Source organism: Saccostrea cucullata, unplaced genomic scaffold (genome assembly GCF_032062105.1).
Source record: "Saccostrea cucullata isolate Sc308-1 unplaced genomic scaffold, CSIRO_AGI_Scuc_v1 ctg143, whole genome shotgun sequence".
Classification (NCBI taxonomy): domain Eukaryota; kingdom Metazoa; phylum Mollusca; class Bivalvia; order Ostreida; family Ostreidae; genus Saccostrea; species Saccostrea cuccullata.
In genome coordinates this window covers 329,351-353,467 of record NW_026937256.1, presented here as the reverse complement: position 1 = coordinate 353,467, position 24,117 = coordinate 329,351, and the positions used below count along the sequence as shown (strand labels likewise).

Genomic DNA, 24,117 nt, shown 5'->3' with positions numbered 1-24,117 from the left:
CGATATTTTAAACTGTATTGCGATAAAATGTATTGTTTTAAATATTTTCAATGTAATTTAAATGGCATTATCTTTCTAAATTTACTTTAATTTACATGCAGAATGTACATAACTATGATAAATAACCAACGCGTACAAAAAATCTTGTTGATTTCATTTAAGTTATGCTCTGAAATGTCCCCACAAAACAACTTCTGTCTTACTGTTTGGCTTAATAACAAACTTCCATACATTAATTTCTACATTAATGGCAAAATTCCTTAATCTAAGCATATTGCCAATATATCGATATTACAAAATCGTATTGCGATACGATATTTTTCGTCATTGTATTGCAATATATTTTATGAAATATTCTTCTCTGCTCCTGGGTATTAAATAGACTAACTAAGTGCATAGTTATGATGAACTCAAAAATTGGAGTCATGGTGTTAGGGTGGGGCTCTAGAATATAGTGAAAATATATGAATTCTTTGAAAATCTTCTTCTCTGCTCCTGGATTAAATAAATTAACTAAGTGAGTAGTTTGATGTGGACCTTTACCAAAATTGTGACATATTCATGGTATTCAAATATAACAAATACATGTTTCAAATAATTATGTGTACACAACTTTATGACTGGCTACCTCTTCCAAAATTTTGTTGGCCTGCACTGGTATCCCTTCATATATAGTGAAAATACACAGAAAATTTTCTTCTCTGCTCTTGGGTATAAGAGGCTGTTTTTAGCACTCTTCCAGAATTGTGATTTCAAGGCCCCAGGGTCAGGGGTACCATGGGGGGGGGGGATGTATTATATACATTTTGTTTGAGATCTGCTCCTTGGTTTTTATAGCCTAAATTGTAGCTATTAACAGTTATTTTCTTGCAGTCAAAAGTGGATATATACATATAATTATGATACAGGTGGAACATTTTCTTCAAATCTTGAGAGTAAATATGGTAGCCTTTGTTATACAGATTTATTAATTTCAGGGCCATCTCTAACATGTGCTTTCTATGATCATCCAAACAACTTCAAAACATCCAAGGTATCGAGCACTCCAATACTGGCCTCTCAGGACTCTACCACACAGGAGATGGGCAAACAGCTACAGAAATGTGAGAAAGAGGACGATTCATGCTTTACCATCTGGTCTTATGACCAGGAAAATGACACAGAGTCCTTAACAATAATCAAACAAGGCAAGTACTAAATGTAACTGACTCATTTGAGAGTTCTGGCCACTGGGCCTTTAATTTCTCGGATGTGATCTTTCATTTGAAGAAACTTGGATCCCTTTACCAATGGATGCTGTGTGCCAAGTTTTGTTGAAATTGCTCTTTATTCTAGAGAAGAAAATAAAAGTGGTAATCATATGAATTGCTCTTTCCTTTTAGGATGCTTCCAGTCTAAGCCGGACAATGGCTGGTGTAGTGAAGGTGTTTGTAGGTCAAGTACTCCATACAAGATGTTAGGCACCCACAAAAGAGCCAAGTTCTGCTGTTGTATTGGCAACCTATGTAACAACAACATCTCAGATGTCAACATCAGCGTGTCTTCACCAGTGGACTCTATAACTCCAGGTGGGTATTTGTTTCATTGTAATTACTATCCAATCTAAGTCCATGTACTCATGTAATGGGAGAGAGGAGAATGCATTGGTCGAACCTGGGCCCCGTGAAACTCCGGTCAGGTGCTCTACCAACTGAGCTATCTGGCCACCGGCGATCGAACCTGGCTGACCGCCACATTCCTCCCTCCTTAAAGGTCTTTGGCCCTCCAAAGACGCCAACCCAGGCTCTCTCTGGAAGGCCTCTCACCTGTCAGTTCCAGGGCATGGCACGGCACCAAATGTAACGGGAGAGGAGAAAATGCAGGGGACCTGACTGGAAATACTGGGATCCCTGGTTCGATTCCTGGTCCAGCCATACATTTTCTCCCTTCCTGTTACACTCAGAATGGGCTTAATTCAAAATTTTACACCAGTGGACGTTTGATAGCAAAAGAAAATATTTATCACATGAATTTAAACATACAAATTTTTAAGCAAATACGTTAAACAAATCTCAAGATATTAAATAAAAATCAAAATTTTGACTTTAAGTTTATTCTTAGATTATGATTGTGGGGTCGGGCCATTTGTGCAATTTATGGCAGGTATATATTAAGATTTTCTGCACACTGTTTGGGAGAATTCCTCCTAGTTTCAGCATTGGGCAGTCTAGCTGCAGAACTTGAGCTCTCTGCTTGAGAAAATTTGGACAGATCCATGCATTGTAAAAAACCTTCGATTTTCACCGATTTTTTGCTGCTCAAGTCAGGTATTATTACTTTTAGTTTATGCTTTGGTTTGCTCTTAGAATGGAATCTGATAATAAATCGTATATTTTACTCCTATTTTTGGTACTTTAATTACCTTTTAACGGTCCGAAACTGTCCTCAATGGTTTTGGAATGTCAGTTTAAAAGATTCCCATGTTTACGTCCATAACCACAAACGGCCTTCTGGAACTGTTGAAAGCCTTAAAGTAAATATAATGTTAGAAACTCGGAAGGAGTTGAATATTTGATTAATTATCGGATATCATTTTTTGAGCTGAGGAAAACATAAAATATAAGAAATAATACCTGAAGTGAGTGACAAAAATGCAGCAGCTTAAATCGAAGGTTTTTACAATGCTTGGAACTGTACCTCTGCTTTTTCTATCATACTGTTCTCAAGCAGATTGAGAGCTACATTTCTGCAGCTATGGTCGATTACCTCCTCCCCTTTCTAGAGTATATGTGTCTATTAACAACCTATATAAACAGTATAATTATCACACTCAATTAAGAGGCCCTCTGAGGGGCACAGGTAGAGGTTACCAGTGTTATCTTGATTTAATATTCTAAATCAAATGTAATATTTATTTTTCTTTTTTTGTTAGTTGAAATTATATTCAAAATTCACAGTAAAATGATTTGTTTTCAAATTTTTGAATGCTACATATATGCTTCTTTGTACATTTTCACAAATACATAAAAAAAAATTAATAATCTTAAGATTTAAGTTTAATTATGGAGACTTAAAATGATTTTGAAAATGATAAATTGTTATATTAAATGTATAAATACTGTATTCAGAGTAAATGCTAAAAACTTTAGCTAAAAACGGACAATAAAATTATTAAGTACCATAAAAAAAATAAAAGAATTCAATGGATGTATTGAAAAAAAAAAATAAATAGAATATATCTACAATGTCAAGATCAATTAGCACAATAAAATAAACTTTTTTTCTAATTTAAATAAAGGTAGATTTATACTACAAAATTAAAATAAATACTTTAAAAATTTGAGTAGAAAAATATTTTTAACATTTGAAAAACATTTAATTCAGTTTATAGGAATTATTGGTAAGATTTTTGAAACATTGTTAATTATAGATTGACTCTAAATACCCAGTAAATACTTTGAACATTTGAGTAAAAAATATTTTAAAAACTGAACAACATTTAATTCATTTTATAGGACTTATCGGTAAGATTTTTCCTATATAACTTATAAGTCTTTGACACAGTCATATAAATGCAGGTAGTTTATTCATACAGTTTAACACAGGTAACACAGGTAAACTCTACCTGTACCCCTCAGAGGACCTCTTAATTGGGTGTGATAATTATACTGTTTATATAGGTTTTAGACGTTCGGGGAACACACCATTAATCTCCCAGTCTTTTATAATCGTCTCTATAGACCAATTAACTTGATTGTTTTGAATTTCTGCCATCCAACTAAAAAATCAAAGCACATTTATTGGTCCATAAAGACAACTATACAGGGTTGGGAGGTAGATAAAATATACAGTTTGGTTAATGAATCCATGTATTTAGAATTAGGGAATGAAAGGAGGTTGATTAACCAATGGAATCAGGAGAACAGAAAACATTGCACTGTAAATATTTTTGCACCACTTCTAGCTGTATCAAGCAAGGTGAAAGACTTAAAAGATAGAACCATAACACTACAGTTATGCAGTAACACTTAATTAATACTATCAATGTATTATACATGTTCCATAAAAATCTTTTTTTTTTTTTGGCTTTAAAGATGTTTATCATGCTGCTTAATAATTATGAAAAAATATATTTTAAAATGCATTAATAAAAATCTATATGAAGTGGTCTTATGATGATGTTGAAGTAGATATCCTATTAATTAATACATGTTTAAATATTCCATTTTTGAATCAGTTTACTTTTCTTAGGAAATGGCACCTGATAAAATATTGGTATAGTTTATAAACCAAATTTACAGTTTATAAATGAACTTGATATTCATGAGGAAACCAGACAACACTTCACTATTCAATACCTGCATGTGTCCAATATACTGAAAATATGTTGTTTTTCACATTTCAAACTCTCTACACAATTCTGCTAAGATATTTTTTATCAGTGAAAATTGGCATCCAAACTGCTTCCTATTGAACTGTATAATCAAGGTTGTTTATTGGGGGGGGATAAAAAAGATAATATCTAAGCTGTTAGTATATCTAAATAGTGACCCATTAAGTCATTATAATAGATTATAAACAACATGGTTGTATAAAAATTCTGATATAGTGATATTAATATAGGAGTTTTTTGATTGGACAATAGATAGTGAGCTTTGATGACAATATAAGGGATAAATTTGTTGCTGATAAGAAATAGGATCTCCAATAGCTTTACCTGCTTGTCAGCTCAAAAGGTGTTTTCAATCACTTTTTTATTTTATCAATGGAGAATTATTTTATGGGAAATAGTAAGTATATATCTGTATAGGGATATTTTATTCCTTAAATATTCCTTAGATTCTTTAAACTGAAATAATTCAGATCATTTTATTCTTTTTTTTACCATATTCTGATCTGTTTTCATGACTTCAATGTAACTCCAATGGTAAAATGTAAAAAGATTTTGTCCAATTTCAAATAAGGTAATACAATGTAGAATACATCAATACAGCTCTGTATGTCAAGTTGTGATGGTTTTGATGGTTTGTGTTTGCAAGTCAACAATACAAGGTTAACACACTGACTGCATGTCAATCTGACCAATGATTAATTAAGGACAGACAAGATGTTCCTCAATAATATATAATTTTGTCCAAGATTTTGTCATTGAAGAATTACTACTTTAACATGTTTACTCACAAAAAAATTGAGGTACCTTAACAGGCATTTGTGCGAGATACCAGAGGATGGCATTTCTTATATTAATCCTTAAGGGGAAAAAAAAAACTTAGTTTGCCAAAATCACATTTTTAGTGTTCCAAATTTTTAAAAACAATTAGAAACTGGTTTAGAAATCAGAAAGTAAATCAAATTTTGTATATTTTTCATAAATTATGAACATATTCAAAACAGATATTTGGGGAACGTGTCATCTGACCTTAAATCTTCCTTTAAAAATCAGTGAGAAAAATTATCAGAAAATTTTCACACTTTTTCTTTCAATTTCAGCTTCCAGCTATTTGTCGGTGGATTCCTATCGACTATACAAGGAAAAAACCATCATCATTTCCCTGGTGTCCATCTGTTCCATCTCTCTGATTGTCATGGGGTCTTTCCTGCTGTACCGAATCTGTCTGTCCTCCCGTAAACAACCCCCCAGCCCCTTGGACTTGGTGGAGGCCCCACCCCTCCCTGGATTCCAGTCCGAGGATCTCAGAATCATGTCTCTGATCTGTAAGACAAAGAACGGGGAGGTCTGGAAAGGACAGTTAGGGGAGATCCCAGTGGCTGTGAAAGTCTTCAGTCAAAATCACAAACATCTCTACCAGAACGAGAAGTACATCTACTCACTGCCATTTATAGAGCATGAAAATCTGCTGAAATTTTACGGGACGGATGAACGACAGAGCATGGAGGGATTTTGGCAGTATATGATTGTCTTGTCCTACGTACCGAGAGGAAGCCTGTTTGGATACCTACAGAACAACACAATAGACTGGGAGACGTTCAGTAACATGTGTCTGAGTATTGTCAGGGGCTTAGTCCATCTCCACACAGATCTAAGGAATGGAGGTAAGAATGATTTTTAACTTCAATGGGATGTTTTAAAAAAAAGAAATGCAGTTTTTTGAGTTTGGCCTGTATTTATCCCCCCCCCCCCCAACCACCACCGAAACATCTTCAGAATCATTAAAATACATTTATTGAATACCGGTACATCCTTACATTTGGTAAAAAGAAAAAAATAAAGGTTATTAATAGTGAATACTGTGAAATACTGTGACTCAATATTTGTGGAATTTGTGGGTATACATTATCTATTAAGAAAGTTTAAGACCCATCTTCCTTTTGTATAATTGCATCCACTTGAACCTATAAAAATTGCAAAAGCTCAAAAGTTTTTTGAGATTGCAAATGCTCAAAAGCTTTTTGAGATATCACCCGAAAGTAAAAGTTTTAGACACAAACAGAATGTGACCTTGACCTTTGACCTTTGACTTTCTTAGGCCATAGACAGTTGCTCTGTAAAATTTCACTGTAAAGCTCAAAGTCTTCTCGAGATATCGTGGAAATGAAAGCATTGCAGACAGATAGAACTAAAGACTGATGGAAGGGTGGGTGGACAGACAGACAGACCGAAATGATATCCCCCACTTTCAGTGGTAGACAAACAGGTAGATTTTACGCAGGTTAATGTACTTGTAGTACCCCATTCCTGAAAAGCAATATTCCTCGGCCCTTTCGGGCCTAGGCTCAATTACTTTTAAAGATTGGATAGATGAGTGAATTTTTTACACAGGGACAAAAACTTACCAAATGTTTCATTCTTACGGAATCACATTTTGCCATCTCTTATCCGCTGACACTTTAGAACTTTAGAATAAGCAGTCTTTTCAAGTGCATCAACATTTTCGACCCACTTTCTTAAATTAGTATTTAATATGTAAATTTCAAAGAAACTTTAGATATTTTTATCCAACCTTACATACTGATACATATTGATCAGAGCAACATTTTCCTACCTTGGCCTCTCTTTTGACCTTGACTTCACTTCTCTCAAATTCTCAGAATAGGAAAGTTTTCATGTTTTTCTTATGGTTTCTTTGATTTAAACAGACCAGTTCAAGCCTACGATTGCACACAGAGATCTAAACAGTCGAAACATCTTGGTACAGGATGACCTTACTTGTGTCATTGGTGACCTTGGATTTGCCATAACGACCATGGGGTCAAAGTTGATCAGGAATGGCCAATATGAGTATGCTGAACAGGCCTCTCTACAAGATGTAAGTAGAAATATTGATTATATGACTGTATGTTAGAGCACCTGTGACTATTGATATGTCTGTATGTTTAATATAGCACTGGTGACTGTTGATAATATGTTTGTTGTTTAGCAGTTATTGAGCTCTGTTTGCTTTAGGGATGTGCGATTTTATCGGTATACCGGTATATCGCGATTTTTTGTTGCGTGATACGTATCGTGATACGGAAACCTAAATACCGGTCTTTAGGTACATATTATAAAGTCCACAAATTATTCATTTATTTGTTCAATCTTTCAAATTACAATTACAGAATGTATAGAAAAATGTTGTAAAAAGTGAAAAGAACGGCATCTTACCGTCCAAACATAATTGATTTTATGTACATAAAAATTTCAAGAAAGTAAAATTTTGTTTTTCTAGCATATTTTTAAAAAAAATAATGACTTTTCATATAAAATCATTGTAAAAACTGCTTTTAAAAATATCATGATATTATCGTGATATTGTAGGAAAAAATCGTGATATATCGCGATACGAAATTTTCGGCGATACCCATACCTAGTTTGCTTTTAGTGCTTTTAAAATATATGATAATTATTTATACATTTTTGCCATGTATTTTCTTCAAAATGCACAAAATTAAATTGCAGAATTTTCAAATTCTTATCCACAGTAAAGTGATCTTATTTTGACACTTATCATAGCTCAAAAATGTCATTGGCCTCTGGCTTCTTATGTGAAATTGGCTTTGAAAATTTGAACAGTTCAATATACTGTAACGGAACCGAGGGTATCGTGTAATAAACTCGTGGGCTGCTATTGGTTTTTCTGGTCACTGGTCGAGATTTGATGGTAACGTTGGTCACAGTTTATATAATGGTTAATAACCAATTTTTGGTCACTTAATTGGTTAATGGAATGACCAACTTTTGGTCACTTCTTTGGTTGACGTAATGACCAACTTTTGGTTACTTCTTTGGTTGACGTAATGATCAATTTTTGGTCACTTTAAATAATGTTTGTTAGGAATAACACTTGTTAAAAGTTTATAACATTTATTAAGACGATCAAATGGTTCACTTATAAACACACAAAATGGTACACAGTAACTTGGTTGGTACAACGTTATTGGGTTAACAAAAAGGTGACCAACCGATGGTCAATCCAGGACGTTCCTAAAAACTTGGTTCCCTTTATGGTTTCGTATACATAGACTTGGTACCGTCTTATAACCGAAGTATACGGAGTCGTTCCCCAAACCAGGGAAGGCTGTGTGCTACGAGTCGCTCCCCACAGCCGACTGAAGTCTAAACCCAAAACAGCTGGTTTATATAGACAAAAGTTGTTATGATGACGTAAGAGACAATCAGATACCTATTACGTCACAATCAATACAATCAATAAGTTAGCGGGTTTTAACCATCAAAATTACCTACTAAATTAATAACGTTGTACCCATATAAAACATACAAAATACATCACTTTGTCATTAAATTATACATGTGAAATTAATAAAGTCATTAAATCAATTATTGTTCATTTCTTTCGTTAACTGTTCATTGACAAATATTTACGGAGTTTATAAACATCGGGTTCAAGTTCCATATATTCCAAACTTGTAAACAAGAGTTAACCCGAATTTCACAGGTACACTTCGTGAAACGTAACAATACGTAACATAAATTATCAGGTTGTACAAAGTTTTTCATTTCTTTTTTAATTCTGAAAACAGGTTGGGACTTTAAGGTATATGGCCCCGGAGCTTTTAGATGGTGCTGCTAATTTAAGGGAGTCCGAAGCCTCCTTAAAACAAATTGATGTCTACTCACTCGGATTAGTGCTGTGGGAACTTGCCACCAGATGTCAGGATTTGTATCATGGTAAGTTGACAAACAAAAACGTATTTGATAATTATTTCTTTTTTCATAATGATTAAGATGAAGATGATATCTCAATCTTTTCAGATTTCTTACTATTATAATTAACTTTTATTTGGTTTTTATAAATGTAACCAGTAAAGGAGGTTTTGAGTAATATGGCTTGGTTACTGGTACTTCCAGTAAATGACTATGAAACCACTTAAGCCCCTTAATTACAAATTTACTTCTTACAGCCATATTTTAGTTATTTATACATAGTCTCCTGCACAAGTGTCAAAAGTTTTAAATAGACTTTTCAATAAATTGCTGACAATTGAGCCAGATTTATCAAGACATGCTTAAGGAATCACTGTCTAGTTAGTATAGTATGCCAGGACATCAACAATAGTGGGAAACAGGGGTTCACTATCGTTGATGCCCCTGGCATACTATACTAACTAGACAGTGATTCCTTATATTTCCATTTCATTGTGAAATAAAATTGTAATTTTAAACTTTAAAAATATAGACATAGATTTGAATTACACAAGATCTCACATGCTAATTTCAATAGTCCTAGCCCAATGACGTCAAACACAAATTTAGCAGCTGCACGAGATTTACATACATATTTGGCCTCCTTAGCATCAGACACAGAGACAGATGTGTGCGAGATTTGTATGCATATTAGGCTTCCTTAGCTCCTGACCTATCGACCTGCCTAATTTACATTCCGGTAGAATTATCAAGAAATCAACTCCGCTAACTTTCAAAGAGTTATCACAGAGAAGAAAATTAGAAATGGAAATATATATTCATATACAGTAAAATTCGGTTATTACGAAGTTACTGGGACCTATGAATTAATACATCACTGACTATATCCATATTCGTTATATCCGTATAAGGAATTTGTGAAACATATGTAATTGGGGATCCAAAATAACTTTGCTATATCCGTGAATTTGCAATATCCATGTTTGTACTAAACGAGTTTTACTGTATATATAATTGTTATACAAATTTTCAAGAACATACCAATAAACTACAATAAAATCACATTACTATAATAATATATATATGTAATTTATATATTGAAAAAACATTATTTTATTACCATGTTATGCCATTTTTTGTTATCAATGCAGAATGATATAAGTCATAAATGTGATTTGTCTATTACAGCTGTGTCTATTACAGCTGTGGCCAAAAATAGTAATTGTGTTATGCAGGGAAGTTTCCCTTTACATATAAAGGGCAAGGGCAATTAACAAATAATAAAATCACTTTATTTGAAAGATTAAAATAGAACTTGACATAATTCTTAGCTCACCTCAACAAAAGTCGAGATGAGCTTATGCTATACCCCCGGCGTTGGCATCGGCATTAGCGTCGGCGTCCCAGATTAAACTTTTAGGAGCAAGTCCATTCCCAAGTAACTATAAGCCCTACCTGAACCAAACTTGCATGGATGATGCATTTAGGGATAGACACTACCAGACTTGCTTCGGATGCTGGATCTGAACTACATTTTACAGATGAGTGACCAGGTTAAAGTTTATGGAGCAGGTCCATTTCCAAGGAACCATAAGCCCTACCCGGACCAAACTTGCATGGATGATGCATCTAGGGATGGACACTACCACACTTGCTTCGGATGCTGGATCTGACCTATATTTTCATTCCCAAGTAACTATAAGCCCTACCTGAACCAAACTTGCATGGATGATGCATTTAGGGATAGACACTACCAGGGCTCCCACTGGACCGAAAATATTTTTCGCCACTTTTCGCGACAAAAGGAAAGGCATACTTACGTCTGATGCACTTTATGTTAGTCCTTTTTTTCAAAATTATGTTTATCTGACACAGACATTGTTTTAAATTTGTAATGTTTAAAACTTTAATTATGGTAGTATCCATTTAAAAAAAAAATTATGTTGGAATTATACAATAAATTTGATATTGAATTGACATCATGCAGTCAACTCTTGACAGAAAATGTCCTCTTGCTTATTTTTTTTTCGCCGGTGAGGGGGGGGGGGGGGGGGCAAAGACTCAGTAAAAATATGACATTTTTTAAAAGTGGAAATTTTCATCATTTCATTAATCAATTGTGAAAAGAAGTAATTGAAAAGTAATGAAAATTAGGTTTGAAAGTTGACTTTATTTTAACAACTTGGAGACTCCAGGGTTTCATAGTGCAAGCTCATGTTATTGTAAATAATTCAGTGTAATTTACTAATTAAAGATAATTCTCTTTCCAGACCAATTTCTTTTTCACTCTTTGTCAGTTTATGGTGTATATTAATGTACACATTTTTCAATTTTCATTAGGTAAAATTTGAAGCCATTCTTACAATTTTCGTCATGTTTCCCTACTTTCGGTTTAAAAAAAAGATCTACATAGATCCAGATTTTGTTGATAAAAATCTTTTATTTTCTAACTTCATATCTTAATAACACTTTATACCCCCTTGTTTAATCCAAATTATATTATTTCAAGCAATTTTGTAACCCTTTATTGCTCCAGGCCAGTTACCTAGTCGGCTGTGTTCGTTCAAGCGAGACGTGATTTCCTACATGTAGGTTTCAGTTTTCACACCTCTGCTGCATTAAATAAACATAGGGACTTATCTGTATACATTGAATAAACAAAGGAGCTAACCAGGAATACTCAAATTTTGTACATGGTACATCAAAAAAATTCAATTTCGCCACTAGTGAATTTCTTTTCGCCACTTTTGAAAAAAATTCGCAATTGGCGACAATGGCGAATCACAGCTCGAGCCCTGGACACTACCAGACTTGCTTCGGATGCTGGATCTGAACTACATTTTACAGGTGAGTGACCAGGTTAAAGTTTATGGAGCAGGTCTATTCCCAAGGAACCATAAGCCCTACCCGGACCAAACTTGCATGGATGATGCATCTAGGGATGGACACTACCAGACTTGCTTCGGATGCTGGATCTGACCTATATTTTCATTCCCAAGTAACTATAAGCCCTACCTGAACCAAACTTGCATGGATGATGTATCTAGGGATGGACACTACCAGACTAGCTTCGGATGCTGGATCTGATGTATATTTTCATTCACAAGTAACTATACGCCCTGCATGAACCAAACTTGCATGGAAGGTGCATCTAGGGATGAACACTACCAGACTTGCTTCGGATGCTGGATCTGACCTATATTTTCATTCCCAAGTAACTATAAGACCTACCTGAACTAAACTTGCATGGATGATGTATCTAGGGATGGACACTACCAGACTTGCTTCGGATGCTGGATCTGACCTATATTTTCTATATAAGAGACCAGGTTAAAGTTTTGGGAACAGATCAATCCCAATGAACTTGAAGTCCTTGAAATCTGCAGTATTTACAAAGTTATGAATATTTGTTTATACTGTACATGTTTTTCATGCTACAGGCGTAGAAATCTGTATATATGCCATGTAAGGGGTTAAACACAACTTGTAAGAATATTTTTTTGGGATAAATACTAAATATTAAGAAAATATGATGTGAGATTTGCATTACTTACACTGATAACATTTGTCGAGGTGAGCTTCGTAATCTTTGATTACCTATGTTTAAACATGAGCAGCTGGACTAGCTCAGACATATTTTTTAAACATGAGCAGCTGGACTAGTTCAGATATATTTTAAACAAGTGGATGACTCATTTACTAAGGCTATCGAAAGTTAATTCTCTGGTTCTCAGGCCAATTTTCTCCAAAATAGATGCGGCAGGGCGGCATTTTATATAAAGTAGATGAGGGAGGTATTTTTTTAATTTGAATTTTCGAATTTTTCTATAAAATAAAGATAATTTTTTTTATTCACAGATATACTTTCCATTTCTGTTCAAAGGGTTTGCTTTATCCATTGCTTATCAGCGTGTGAACATCGTAGGCAATGTCTTCAAAAGTATTTTCAAATGAAGTAGCCAAAATCTCTTTGCAAATGGCTACCTGAAGTGATATTTGAGTACTAAACTACGAAAAATGAGGACAGAACTTTTTATTCTGGATTGGTCTCCGCAATACCAACTTTTTTTTAATCAAAAATACAATAAAATTAGCAATGCGGCTACCTCAAAACGGATGCGCGCAGGCCTGAGAACCAGAATTTCAATTTTAGGTAGCCTAAACTTTGTGTCAATCCCTGTAGAGCTACATTCTAATCAGAGTTTCACATACAATTTGTGTAATGCTTATCATTTAAGGCTGTCCTGTCCCAGATTACCAGATGCCTTACCAACAGGAAGCTGGCTCTCAGCCAACTTTTGAAGAGATGCAGATTCTGGTTTCTAGGAACAAAGTGAGACCTAAGCTCCCCGAGGTCTGGCAAAGTCACAATCAGGTAGGTAATTGTGATTGTTTTATCCATTTGGTTCACAACATGTATAAAAGCCACTTTGCTACCAGTGTCAGTATTCATTATAAGCATGCATAGCTCACTATAAGCATGAGCTCACTATAAGCATGTTTTACTGTACATGTATGATGCAGCTGGAGAGTATGAGATACTTTAGATCAATTAAGTAATGAAAAAGAGACTTTGTGAAGCATGTTTTTATTTTTTATGTGCAGAGTGAACAGTTTTCTTGGATGTACATTACTGTACTTGTAAGAATCAATAAATTCCTAATGTTTTGTTTGAAGGCCGTTTACATTCTGAAGGAGACGATGGAGGAGTGCTGGGACCACGACTCCGAGGCGCGACTGACGGCCGTGTGTGTAGAGGAGAGGATTCACGATATGATCGCACTCTGGTCTCAGGAGGGCAAACAAAAAGGTAATAGTAAAGGGAGGGGCAGAGGGGAGGATCAAGGTATTACACTGGTTTTTATTTATATCAAGAAAAACATTTTGCATTTTGTGTCTCTGTAATCAGGACCAGTAAAAACTGACCAACTTCGTGTAGTTATACCTAGAAGGAGGGACACATAAAGTAAAACAGCCTTGTCAGAGTTTTTCTGAGTCATTATTGACTACCTTATAGTAATTTTACTTCATAACAAGATCATGGAGACAATATTAAATGTAAGTTTTAACAGCACATTTACATGTAATAATGATAGATACAGATTACCATGTAATAATGATAGATACAGATTACCATGTAATAATGATAAATACAGATACATGATAATGTTAGATAATGTTAGATACCATGTAATAATGATAGTTACCATGTAATAGTGATAGATACAGATAACCATATAATAATGTAATAATGATACAGTTATAATGATAGATACAGATTACCATGTAATAATGATAGATACAGATTACCATATAATAATGATAGATACAGATTACCATGTAATAGTGATAGATACAGATTACCATGATATTGTTTTTTGTAGGCTTGACTCCAACGATAACAACAACGAGTAACTCATTCCAGTTTTCTTCTGAGCCAGAGAGAACGACACAGGAACTTACGGGAATGGCTTCAGTTAGAGAGGACACAACAACATCCAGCTATGTGGACAATAACACCACAAGTATGGTTATCAGTTCTCCACCTAACGGGTACATCAACTCCCGCCCGTCATCCTGGTACAACAGACCGGGCATGACCACCTCGGGCTCCACGACAGAAACTTTTGTTATGATGTCTCCCTCGGAGGAGGAAAACCCTCCCCCAGTCAAACTGTTAAATGTCACCCTAGCTAAAAATAACATGGTGCTCCCCGTTCACCAAGGGAGGAACCCCACAGTGGAACGGAACACTCATAAACGTAGTGACGAGGAGCTCAGTGTGGCAGGAAACAAACTGGTGTATAACAATGAGAGATCTGACACAGACAGTGGGCAAAGAGTGCCCCCCTTGTTGGATGATCTTTTACACTCATTCAGTGACAGCTTAGAAACATCACTAGTTCAGAATGATGTTTTAGGTCAACATAGAAATCCACCTATCCCTTTTCTACAAAATCAAGTGCATGAGAGTCGTGTTGTCAGGCCAAAAGTGGCCAATGTACCGCAAGCAATGCAGCTCTCAGAACAAGAGAAACCACACCAGAGTCGTTTCAAAAATCTGGTAAAGGTCAAAGATATCGGAAGTAAGTTGCCATTTTTCAAGAAGAAAGGAAGACATGTTCATAAAAAGATAGGAAAACATGGCCAGGAGAATGCCTCTGAAGTCAGCAATTTATTACAAGATCAACATGTTCAAAATCCAAACCTGTACCAAGAACAGCTTGGTCAGCGGCCAGCAACATGGTCCAGTCCTGCTCATGAGAGTTCTACAAATGCTATAGAGACAGAGATCAGGGTAACAAATGGTAGACCGTTTGTACGACCATCTGATCAAAAACAAAGCAATGTCATCTACATGGCAGAAATGGGCAGGACTAAGATGGAGACTCCAGGTCCAAGGTCTGCTGTCTTGGTAACCAGGTCAGGAGGTCATTCTAAAAGTGCATCAGACATAAGTCCTCAAAGAGAGTTCTGTCATTTTTCTAGTGTCACAGAATTGGATGATGTGTTCTGTAAGAGAAAGAGACCAAATTCTCTTTCTTTGCGAGGACATAACTACAAAGTAAAATCACCACCCAAGTCAAATACATGTGAAAGCTTTGCTTTACTTGGAAAGGAATCAGTGGATGAAGGAAAAATTCAAAGAGAGAATTCATCGGAGAAAATTAAAAAGAGAGTCAAAACCCCAGTCACTCTTGCACAGAATCGACTGTCCTTGTACGATGATCGTTTGATGACTCATTATATACTGAACACGCCAGAATTTACAAGCAAGCCCATGAAAGGTTACAGGATGCTAGGCGATGATGTTAATGCTAATATTGTTATCACAAGTGAACAGAGCTGTTAATGCTAATATTGTTATCACAAGTGAACAGAGCTGTTAATGGCAATCTCCGCATTCTTGTTAGCTTTTGAGATCATTTTAAAAAGGATAGATTGCAGATGGATTTTTTTTTGTTTGTTTTTAACTATCACTAAGGATTTCACTGGGTTTTGTTTTTATTAGAGGGGGAAATTGAACAAAGGGGATTTTTATGTGCCCAGATTGATAGATCCGAGGCTTATATTGTTTTTGTGCTGTCTGTTTACTTGTTTGTCTGTTTGTCTGTCTGTCTGTTGTCAACTTTAACCTTCGCCATAACTTTTGAACCGTGAGACATAGAGACTTCATATTTGGTATGCCTAATCCACTAATTAAGTTCTTTCATATGACACCAAGGTCAATGACCTTGACTGTGACCTATATACTAAAAATAGCTTTTTCGAACTTTTGCCATTACTTTTGAATCATAAGAGATAGAGACTTCATATTTGATATGCATACTCCACTAGATAACCTCTTTCAAATGACACCAAAGGAAATGACCTTGTGACCTTGACTGTGACCTATATGCTAAAAGTAGTTTGTTTGGAACTTTATCGCTGCCGGGCGCATAGTGTTTCATAAACACTTCTTGTATTTGTTTACAATATCCTTTTTCCATTGTATTGATTGTTTGTTTTTTATCTGTTTGAAAATGTGGATCTTTTATGTTATGATCTATTTGGGCATTCTTATATATTTTTGTTGAAAATTTTCTGTGGTAAGTGAAATTTAATTTCAAGGGCAACCATTTGCTTGGTGCTTTATAAGATAAAGTTATGGAGATACACATAATAGTGATGCAAATAGGATTTTTTTATGTAACCATTTAGTTGTTATTTTATCTGACCAATTACCTTCCTTTTAATTGAACTGACTTTTAACATATCAGAGTTCTTTAATTTTGAAACAAAGAAGAACAGATAACAACTTGGTATCCCCCCCTCCCACCACAAATTATTGCTTTCAGATTTTAAACCATATTTTCTTCAACATTCACATTATTTTTACTTTTTTTTCAATTTTGTAAAAATCATTTAACCAATTACATGTACTTGTGAAAATTATTGACTGACTGGTTATTAAAACGGTAACTAGTTGTAAATATTCTAACTGATAATTGGTTAACCCTTTGTCATCCTTAATGTAAAGTAATTTAATCTATGATATATAAAGCATTATGGTTTTTCCATGCTAAAACTGGTTTAGAAATTAAAAGCAAGAACTGTAACGCCTGGTATATTTTTCGTAGGAAGTTTATGAAGTAATTATTGCACAAGAGAGGCCAGCTAGTTTAAACCAAAAGGGATCAAACTTTCAGTATTTGACTGAATCAATTTCTATAAAACTTTACTAAAGTTAAAATTTACTTTATTTGATATATATAGTGCTGAACTATAGAGAAAAAACCACTCACTGCTTGTATGATCAAGGAATATGAATTACAGTCTGTAGATGTCTTATCTATTGCATAACTTTAAAGATTACCACTTCAATCATACAAGACCCGATACATGTAGCATCTGCTGTTATGATGGTTATTGCAAGAGCTGTTCAATTTTGAAAGAGATCAAGATTTTAGAACTGTTGTCATTATATTTCTAGTGAAATGAAGACTTTTGTTCACTGTAAATGAAGAAGAATGGCATTATTTGGTGCATCTTGTGAATGTCCTGTTTTGTTAATAATTGCTTATTTCAATTAACTCTTTTATGTATTGATAAAGTTGTAAAGTAATTATGAATATATGTAATTTTTCGTGCACATTTCGCTTATGAAGCAGTATTTTATGTATATTTTGAAAATAACTGATTTTGTTATTGTGATAATATTCTGTCCCCTTAGTTAGGAGTTGGCTCCCCTTAGTCTAGTTGGTTAACCTTTGAACTCTGCCTTTTCTACATCTTCTTAAGTTGAGAGATAACATGATAAGTCGGTCACTCATTCATTATGTGCTATAAATGGGAGATAACAAATATTCTCCTGTAATTTTTTTTTGATTTTTATGATAAACTCTGAAGTCTTTCTTCTATAAAAGTCCATTTGTTTTTATGACTAAATTGATTATTTAGACAAATTTTTTTTCACTGTGATGTGATAATTTTTATAAAAATTTGATTATGTAGTGTTATTTTAGGGTATTTGTTCTAGTTTAAATCACAACTCCGAGTAAACCAAATATTATGGACGACCTTGGTCCTAATTGGCTTCTCTTTGGTTTTTTTTTTTTTTTTTTTTACATAAAATTAATTTTTTACAAGCAATGCCATGAGAATCTGCTTCTTGTTTTAAAGAGTAACATAGAATCTCATTAAATGGATTAAGAAATATTCTTTTTGTGTTGAAAATTTAAGTCCAAGCCTAACTTTATTTTTTATAAAAATGAATTCATTCACCAGCTATTCTTGAATTTCATTTAAATATAAATACCCATATCCAAAGACTATAAAAGTACAAGGTAAATTTTAAGATTTGTGTCAGTTATACAAGTAGCTGAAGCATTGATTGACAATCTGATCAGGTTACTTTAAGGTGTTCATTTTCCCGTACTTATTATTCTAGGCCAAATGGTCCAGAGTGTAGAGATAAAACTGTTTGTTTAGAAGCATAATGTGTCCATGACAACTGATTTAGATCATTGCTTTTTTTTTTACAGTAGTTTATATTCATGACTGATGAACATATATACTTAATAAAAAAATCATTTCTTGTGAAGTTAACATTTAAGTCTGAAAAAAAGTTTATTGAGTCAAACTTGCATTCAGCAGTCACATTTGTGAGTCAGACAATGTGATCTGTCTCTCCTTTCTCTGTAGCAGTGTCTGGGCCATTTTAAGTTGTGTACATTGCATGACTTTGCTCCTGTCATGTCTGAGACAAAAATTCAGAACTGGTGTGACAAAGCATAACAAAGATGTGTATTCAACAAGTAAATCATTACACAGTTTAAGAACTGATCCTATGATAGTAAGGTACAAGCAGTCTCATAAATGTTTTCAAAATCAGTCTTCATCACTTAAATAGACAAGACTGAATGACAGATATTCAGAATATAATCTTTAGTTGCAAATGAGAGATTGCAAATTATTACATATTGACAAATGTTGGCATTTCTTTTGATATGTTTTATTGTACAATTTGGAGCCATAAAATTATGTGAATTTTTTAGCTTCTAATTCATCTTTTTACACTTGTTGCTTCCCATATTTTGTAATGCAGACAAATATAATGTACATGGGTAGTGTTGTAAACTAGTGTGTATTAATGAATGTCAGGTGTAAAGCATGAGAATACATACTTTATATTTGTCACATAGTGACTAGATGTGTATCTTTGTGTGTATAAATATATCAACATTTGTTTTAATTTTTTTTTTCTAAAAAGAAGAAAAAAAATCCATTATTTTGCCCATTTTTTGAAGCACAGATCTCGTTCTTTTTGTAGCATGTAGTTTTCCTTGCAATTATGATTACAGCAATATTTTTGTCACTAGGAATTGATGTTTTTTGCCTTTGTTGTTCGTCCTCAGATCAATCTTTGACTTTCACCTATGTGTAGATATATCAGTATTCTACCATTCTTTATTTGCCAGAAACTATATGTGTTGTGTAAAACATTTCTAGGGAAAAACTTGACAAGCTTTTGAAAAAGTTACACATTTTCTCTGTAAATACTGTCTCAATCTTCAAAAAGAAAAAACATTTTTTGTCAACATTTTACTTGCAGGCATCATTGTACTTTTTGCATGTTTTAATATCACTCACAAAATGATTGAATCAGACAACATGTATTGATCAGAAGTAAGTAAGACTTGCTTTCAGAGTGTATAGTTTTCTGTATAAATTCCTACTGTTAAGTCTATGTATATGACTGTTGAGTTTTTCACATGATTTACTATGTAGCTATTATGGTGCTTTGGTTCAGCCCCAGTCGTGTTGTGCTCTATTCATGTTGCATTCACACCTGTGAATTTATATAGAATGCCAAATTTTTTCGTGCCTGTACTTTTCAATTTGCTTGCAATTAAATTGCATCAGTATATTTAATGTGTGTTCACGTTTCATTCAGTATAAACATACAGGAAAAACTGATGGACTTCCAACTCACTTTGGCATTATATCCATGATATCAGAGGGGAAGAGGGGTGTAGACGTTGACTTCTAAATCATCATACCTATGACTTGTAGTAGTTACCCCATATCATACTGTTGGTTATGTGTAGATACCCGATGGGCGTGGTCATAATGATACGAGGGAGCGTAGCTCATTATGACCAAGCCCATCGGGTATCTACACATAATCAACAGTATTATTTGCGGTAAATGACTTGTACCATAGTTTTCAAAAATCATTCATATGTAAGTCAGCTTATGAATCGGTCGGACTGGTTCGCGTGATTGAAACATTAAGTGTTTGGTTTCAAAGATGCATTTGGATTTTATATGATTTTACGCTCCTTCGTGTCCTTCTGACCACGTCCATCGAATATAGGGTAAGTGATTTGTATACAATACTTTTCAAATTTTGCTACAAATTTTGCCCTATACTCGGCACTCAAGGTCATTGAGCAGTGAGAGATCTTCTTCCTTTCAACACCTTCTGCGACACGGGACCTCTGTTTATACTTTATAGGTCTCCACGTCCCACAGTGGGATTCAACTCCTTACTTCGTGACTCTAGTGCAGGCACTTTAACCACTGGGCCACGCAAGCGACATAAAAATTGAACATATCTAGGCCCGTTTAAAAAGTTTATGTAATTGAAAAAATAACGAGTTTGGTTTCAATGATATATGTTAATTTGATATGATTTTTTTCTCGTAAATCACAATCGTCAAAATTACATACTATTACTAGTAATTTAAATTTATTATGAACTTGGTTTAACTTAAATTTTTGTAGACCTGATATAGACTTTGCCGTGTACAGTGGTACGTTGATTGAAATGTTTGTTAGGGGTTATATGTATATTTCAATTTAATGAAAATTAGATCTTTGATCGGCTAGATCCGCAATCGAAAAGGTTATTTAGTACAGTAGTGTACACTTGTTTTTACGTCAAGTATGTACCGTATTTCCTTTGTTGGTTATCAAAAGAACGATATATTGGAATCTACTAAGCTAACGTCACCCTGGTCATTGCACTATTTTATATTTAAAAAATGTTTAAAAAATCAAGCGATTTCTGAAGGTTTTTTCTTCACTTTTAACTAAAGTTAAAGTATTAATGGCCGTTTTTAACTGTTATTTATTACAAAATGCTGTATACAATTGATTTTTTTTTACTCTCCTAAATTTGGTATAACAAGCCCGTATGACTGTTTCATTTAAAAACCGTGCATGATCGTTTTATAAATAGTTCTTTTGTCCCGACTCGATGGGCGGAGTTATAGAAAAGTGTGGGTTATGTACAGAAAACCCACACTTTTAACAAAAGAAATCACACCTAACTATGGTACAATTCAGACAAACTTAACACAGATCTGCATTTATCAGGGGTTGTGTTTTCCAGGGAGTGTCCAAGGTAACTTTTAATTGGTTTAGCATGACATTTAATAAGGAAACCAATATCATTTGCAGACAAAGGTGTTAAGGTCAAACGATACGTTCCTCAAATATCTGTTTTGTATGTTTTTGTAATGTCTGAAAAATATTCAAAGTTTTAGTAATATTCTGATTTCTAAACCAGTTTCCAATAATCTTAAAATAAATGAAACACTAAGAAGTTTCATTTTTGACATTGTCGCTTAACTTTTTTCCAAAATGATTATATAAGAAACACTACCCTCTGCTACATGTATCATGCACAAATGCCTGGTAAGGTACCTCAATTTTTTGTGAATAAACATATTAAAGTAGAAATACTTGAATGGCAAAATTTTGGAAGAATATATATATTATTGAGGAACGGTATCATCTGTCCTTAATTAAGCTTTTAAGTGTAAGAGAGATAAGCCTCTTAAATTTTCTGCAAAAGGCACAGGCATCTGCTGAAGCAAATTGAAAGTGGGGGGGGGGGGGGCTGAACCAACAAAAAAATGTTAACCCTAATTTAAAAAGGTCCCCCCTCCCCCCCGTTCCGATGCCTATGAATGAAAGGTGAAAGGAAAGATAATAATTTTAGGGAATTCATTGTATTTCTCTCTCATCCTTTTTTCAGAAGTGATACAATGAGGTTTTTATCTGAATAGCCATAACAATCAATATTTTGGAATTTATAAAGGCAAAAAAGGAAAAAAATTAAAATAATTGGCCACAATGCTCACCTGAATACCTTTGGTCTTACTGTTCTTTACCAGACTTTCCCATTGAAAAACCTATTGTGGCCCATCCTACAATGGGGGATATGTTTTTTATGCTCCTCCCCTCCTCCAAGAATGGAGAGCATATTGTTTTATGCTGTCTATAAGTTGCTCTGTTGGTCCGCCAACATTTTCAATTCATTTTGTATGCAGAGGTTGAACATACTGAAATGAAATTTGTTTTACACATTTATCACAATATCTAGGTCAATTTCGATTTTGGATACGATCAAGCAATTTTTGACAGAGTTATGCCCCTTGGACTCCCTACCCTGGGGTCTTATGATTTGAATATTTTAAAATCTACACATCCCAAGAATACTTTCACTGAAGTTTCAGCTTTTCTTGCCCTGGTTCTTTATTTTTTTTTAATAACAGCATCTTGTTTTTGTCTTTTCTTGATTAACTCCTCTTGCAAGGGGATGTAGCTTTTCATTTTAACCATTTATCTGATATACTCCTTTCCAAGGATGCTTTGTACTTTGGTCAAAATTGGTCCAGTGATTTTTGAGAAGAAGTTGAAAATATGAAAAGTTTATTTACAGACAAATGATGGACTAGGGTTGATCAGAAAAGCATGCACACACTTGAGCTTTCAGTGTAGGTGAGCTAAAAAGAGAAAACAATCTTAACCCAATCTGCCTTCTTTATTAGGGCCCCGCAAGGATTTGCGGGTGCCCTATAGTAATCACTCTGTCTGTCTGTCTGTCCGTCTGTCACTCTTCCGTCCACAAATTTTCTGTTTTTTTCTAATAACTTTTTTTATGGTTGCCCAATCAAGTTCAAATTTGGTATGGTAGTTCAGTAGGCAAAAATACATATTTTGATGCTAAGTTTGGTTCTCTGTGTCTTCTGCTTTGGAGCTGGGGTGGTGGGGTAGATTCCTTAACTATGCATAAGAATGAATGGGCAACTTTTTTTATGGTTGCCCAATCAAGTTCAAATTTGGTATGGTAGTTCAGTAGGCAGAAATACATATTTTGATGCTAAGTTTGGTTCTCTATGTCCCCTGGTTTGGAGCTGGGGTGGTGGGGTACATTCCTTAACTTTATATAAGAATGCATTGGCAAAGAGAGATAACTGCTGAAGATGTTCCCATTATAAACTGAATGCTGCTATATGAGTCCCTTGGGATTAATTAGCTTTTCTCCTGAAGAAAATCCAGAGCATTATCTTTATCTGTCACATTGAGATGAATTACCACCTCTGTCTGCAAATGAAGTTTGTTTTGAAGTTAAGTCAATTTGGAATGCTATGAACACTCTGAAATGTGGATTTGAATATAAATTTTCATAATTTATTTTTGTTTAATAGTTATGATTTCATTGAATTCTAAAAACAAGAAATAGATTAAAGAAGATTTTTTGATTTACTTTTGTTACTTATGTTAATTCAAGAATATTATTAATTTTTAAGGTAGTTGTATAAAAACCCCATTCTATCATTAATACTGAAAAAGTTCTTATTGTAACTATAGAAGAAAATGATGAGAGAGGTACAATTAATCCCTTGGGATTAATTATCTAACCTGCTGCAGAAAATTTAGTAGGCTTTTCTTTATCTTTAAGATTAATGAAAACCTTTGTCTGCAACTGCTGTTTGTTTGAAGTTAAGGTCAAGCCTTCATGATATTTGCATTCATTGAAGGCTGGATTTTATATAACACAAGCTTCATAATTGTTTAAATATACATTCAATGTTAAGTCATTCTTTACTGCCTAATGTAAGTACAAGGATATTATTTTCAGGTTTTTGAATGTTCAGGAATTATCTTGAAATTTTAAGAATACAGTTGCTGTTGCTTATTTTTGTACATTTTTTAATCATTCCGTAAGCTGCACCCTTTTAATTCTACCCCATGGC

General features: G+C 34.1%; 1 protein-coding gene across 1 annotated transcript in view; it reads left to right on the top strand.

Moving 5' to 3' along the window:
* Window positions 1-19,999, top strand: part of LOC134247630 (bone morphogenetic protein receptor type-2-like) — a 31,730-nt gene extending 11,731 nt beyond the window's left edge. Inside the window, exons 5-12 of the mRNA XM_062729961.1 lie at window positions 978-1,187; window positions 1,383-1,568; window positions 5,470-6,033; window positions 7,078-7,247; window positions 8,962-9,109; window positions 13,324-13,460; window positions 13,763-13,895; window positions 14,470-19,999. Of these exons, the coding sequence (XP_062585945.1) occupies window positions 978-1,187; window positions 1,383-1,568; window positions 5,470-6,033; window positions 7,078-7,247; window positions 8,962-9,109; window positions 13,324-13,460; window positions 13,763-13,895; window positions 14,470-15,938 (3,017 nt within the window). The 3' untranslated portion in view covers window positions 15,939-19,999. The remainder of the gene's footprint in view (window positions 1-977; window positions 1,188-1,382; window positions 1,569-5,469; window positions 6,034-7,077; window positions 7,248-8,961; window positions 9,110-13,323; window positions 13,461-13,762; window positions 13,896-14,469) is intronic.
* Window positions 20,000-24,117: the final 4,118 nt, after the last annotated feature.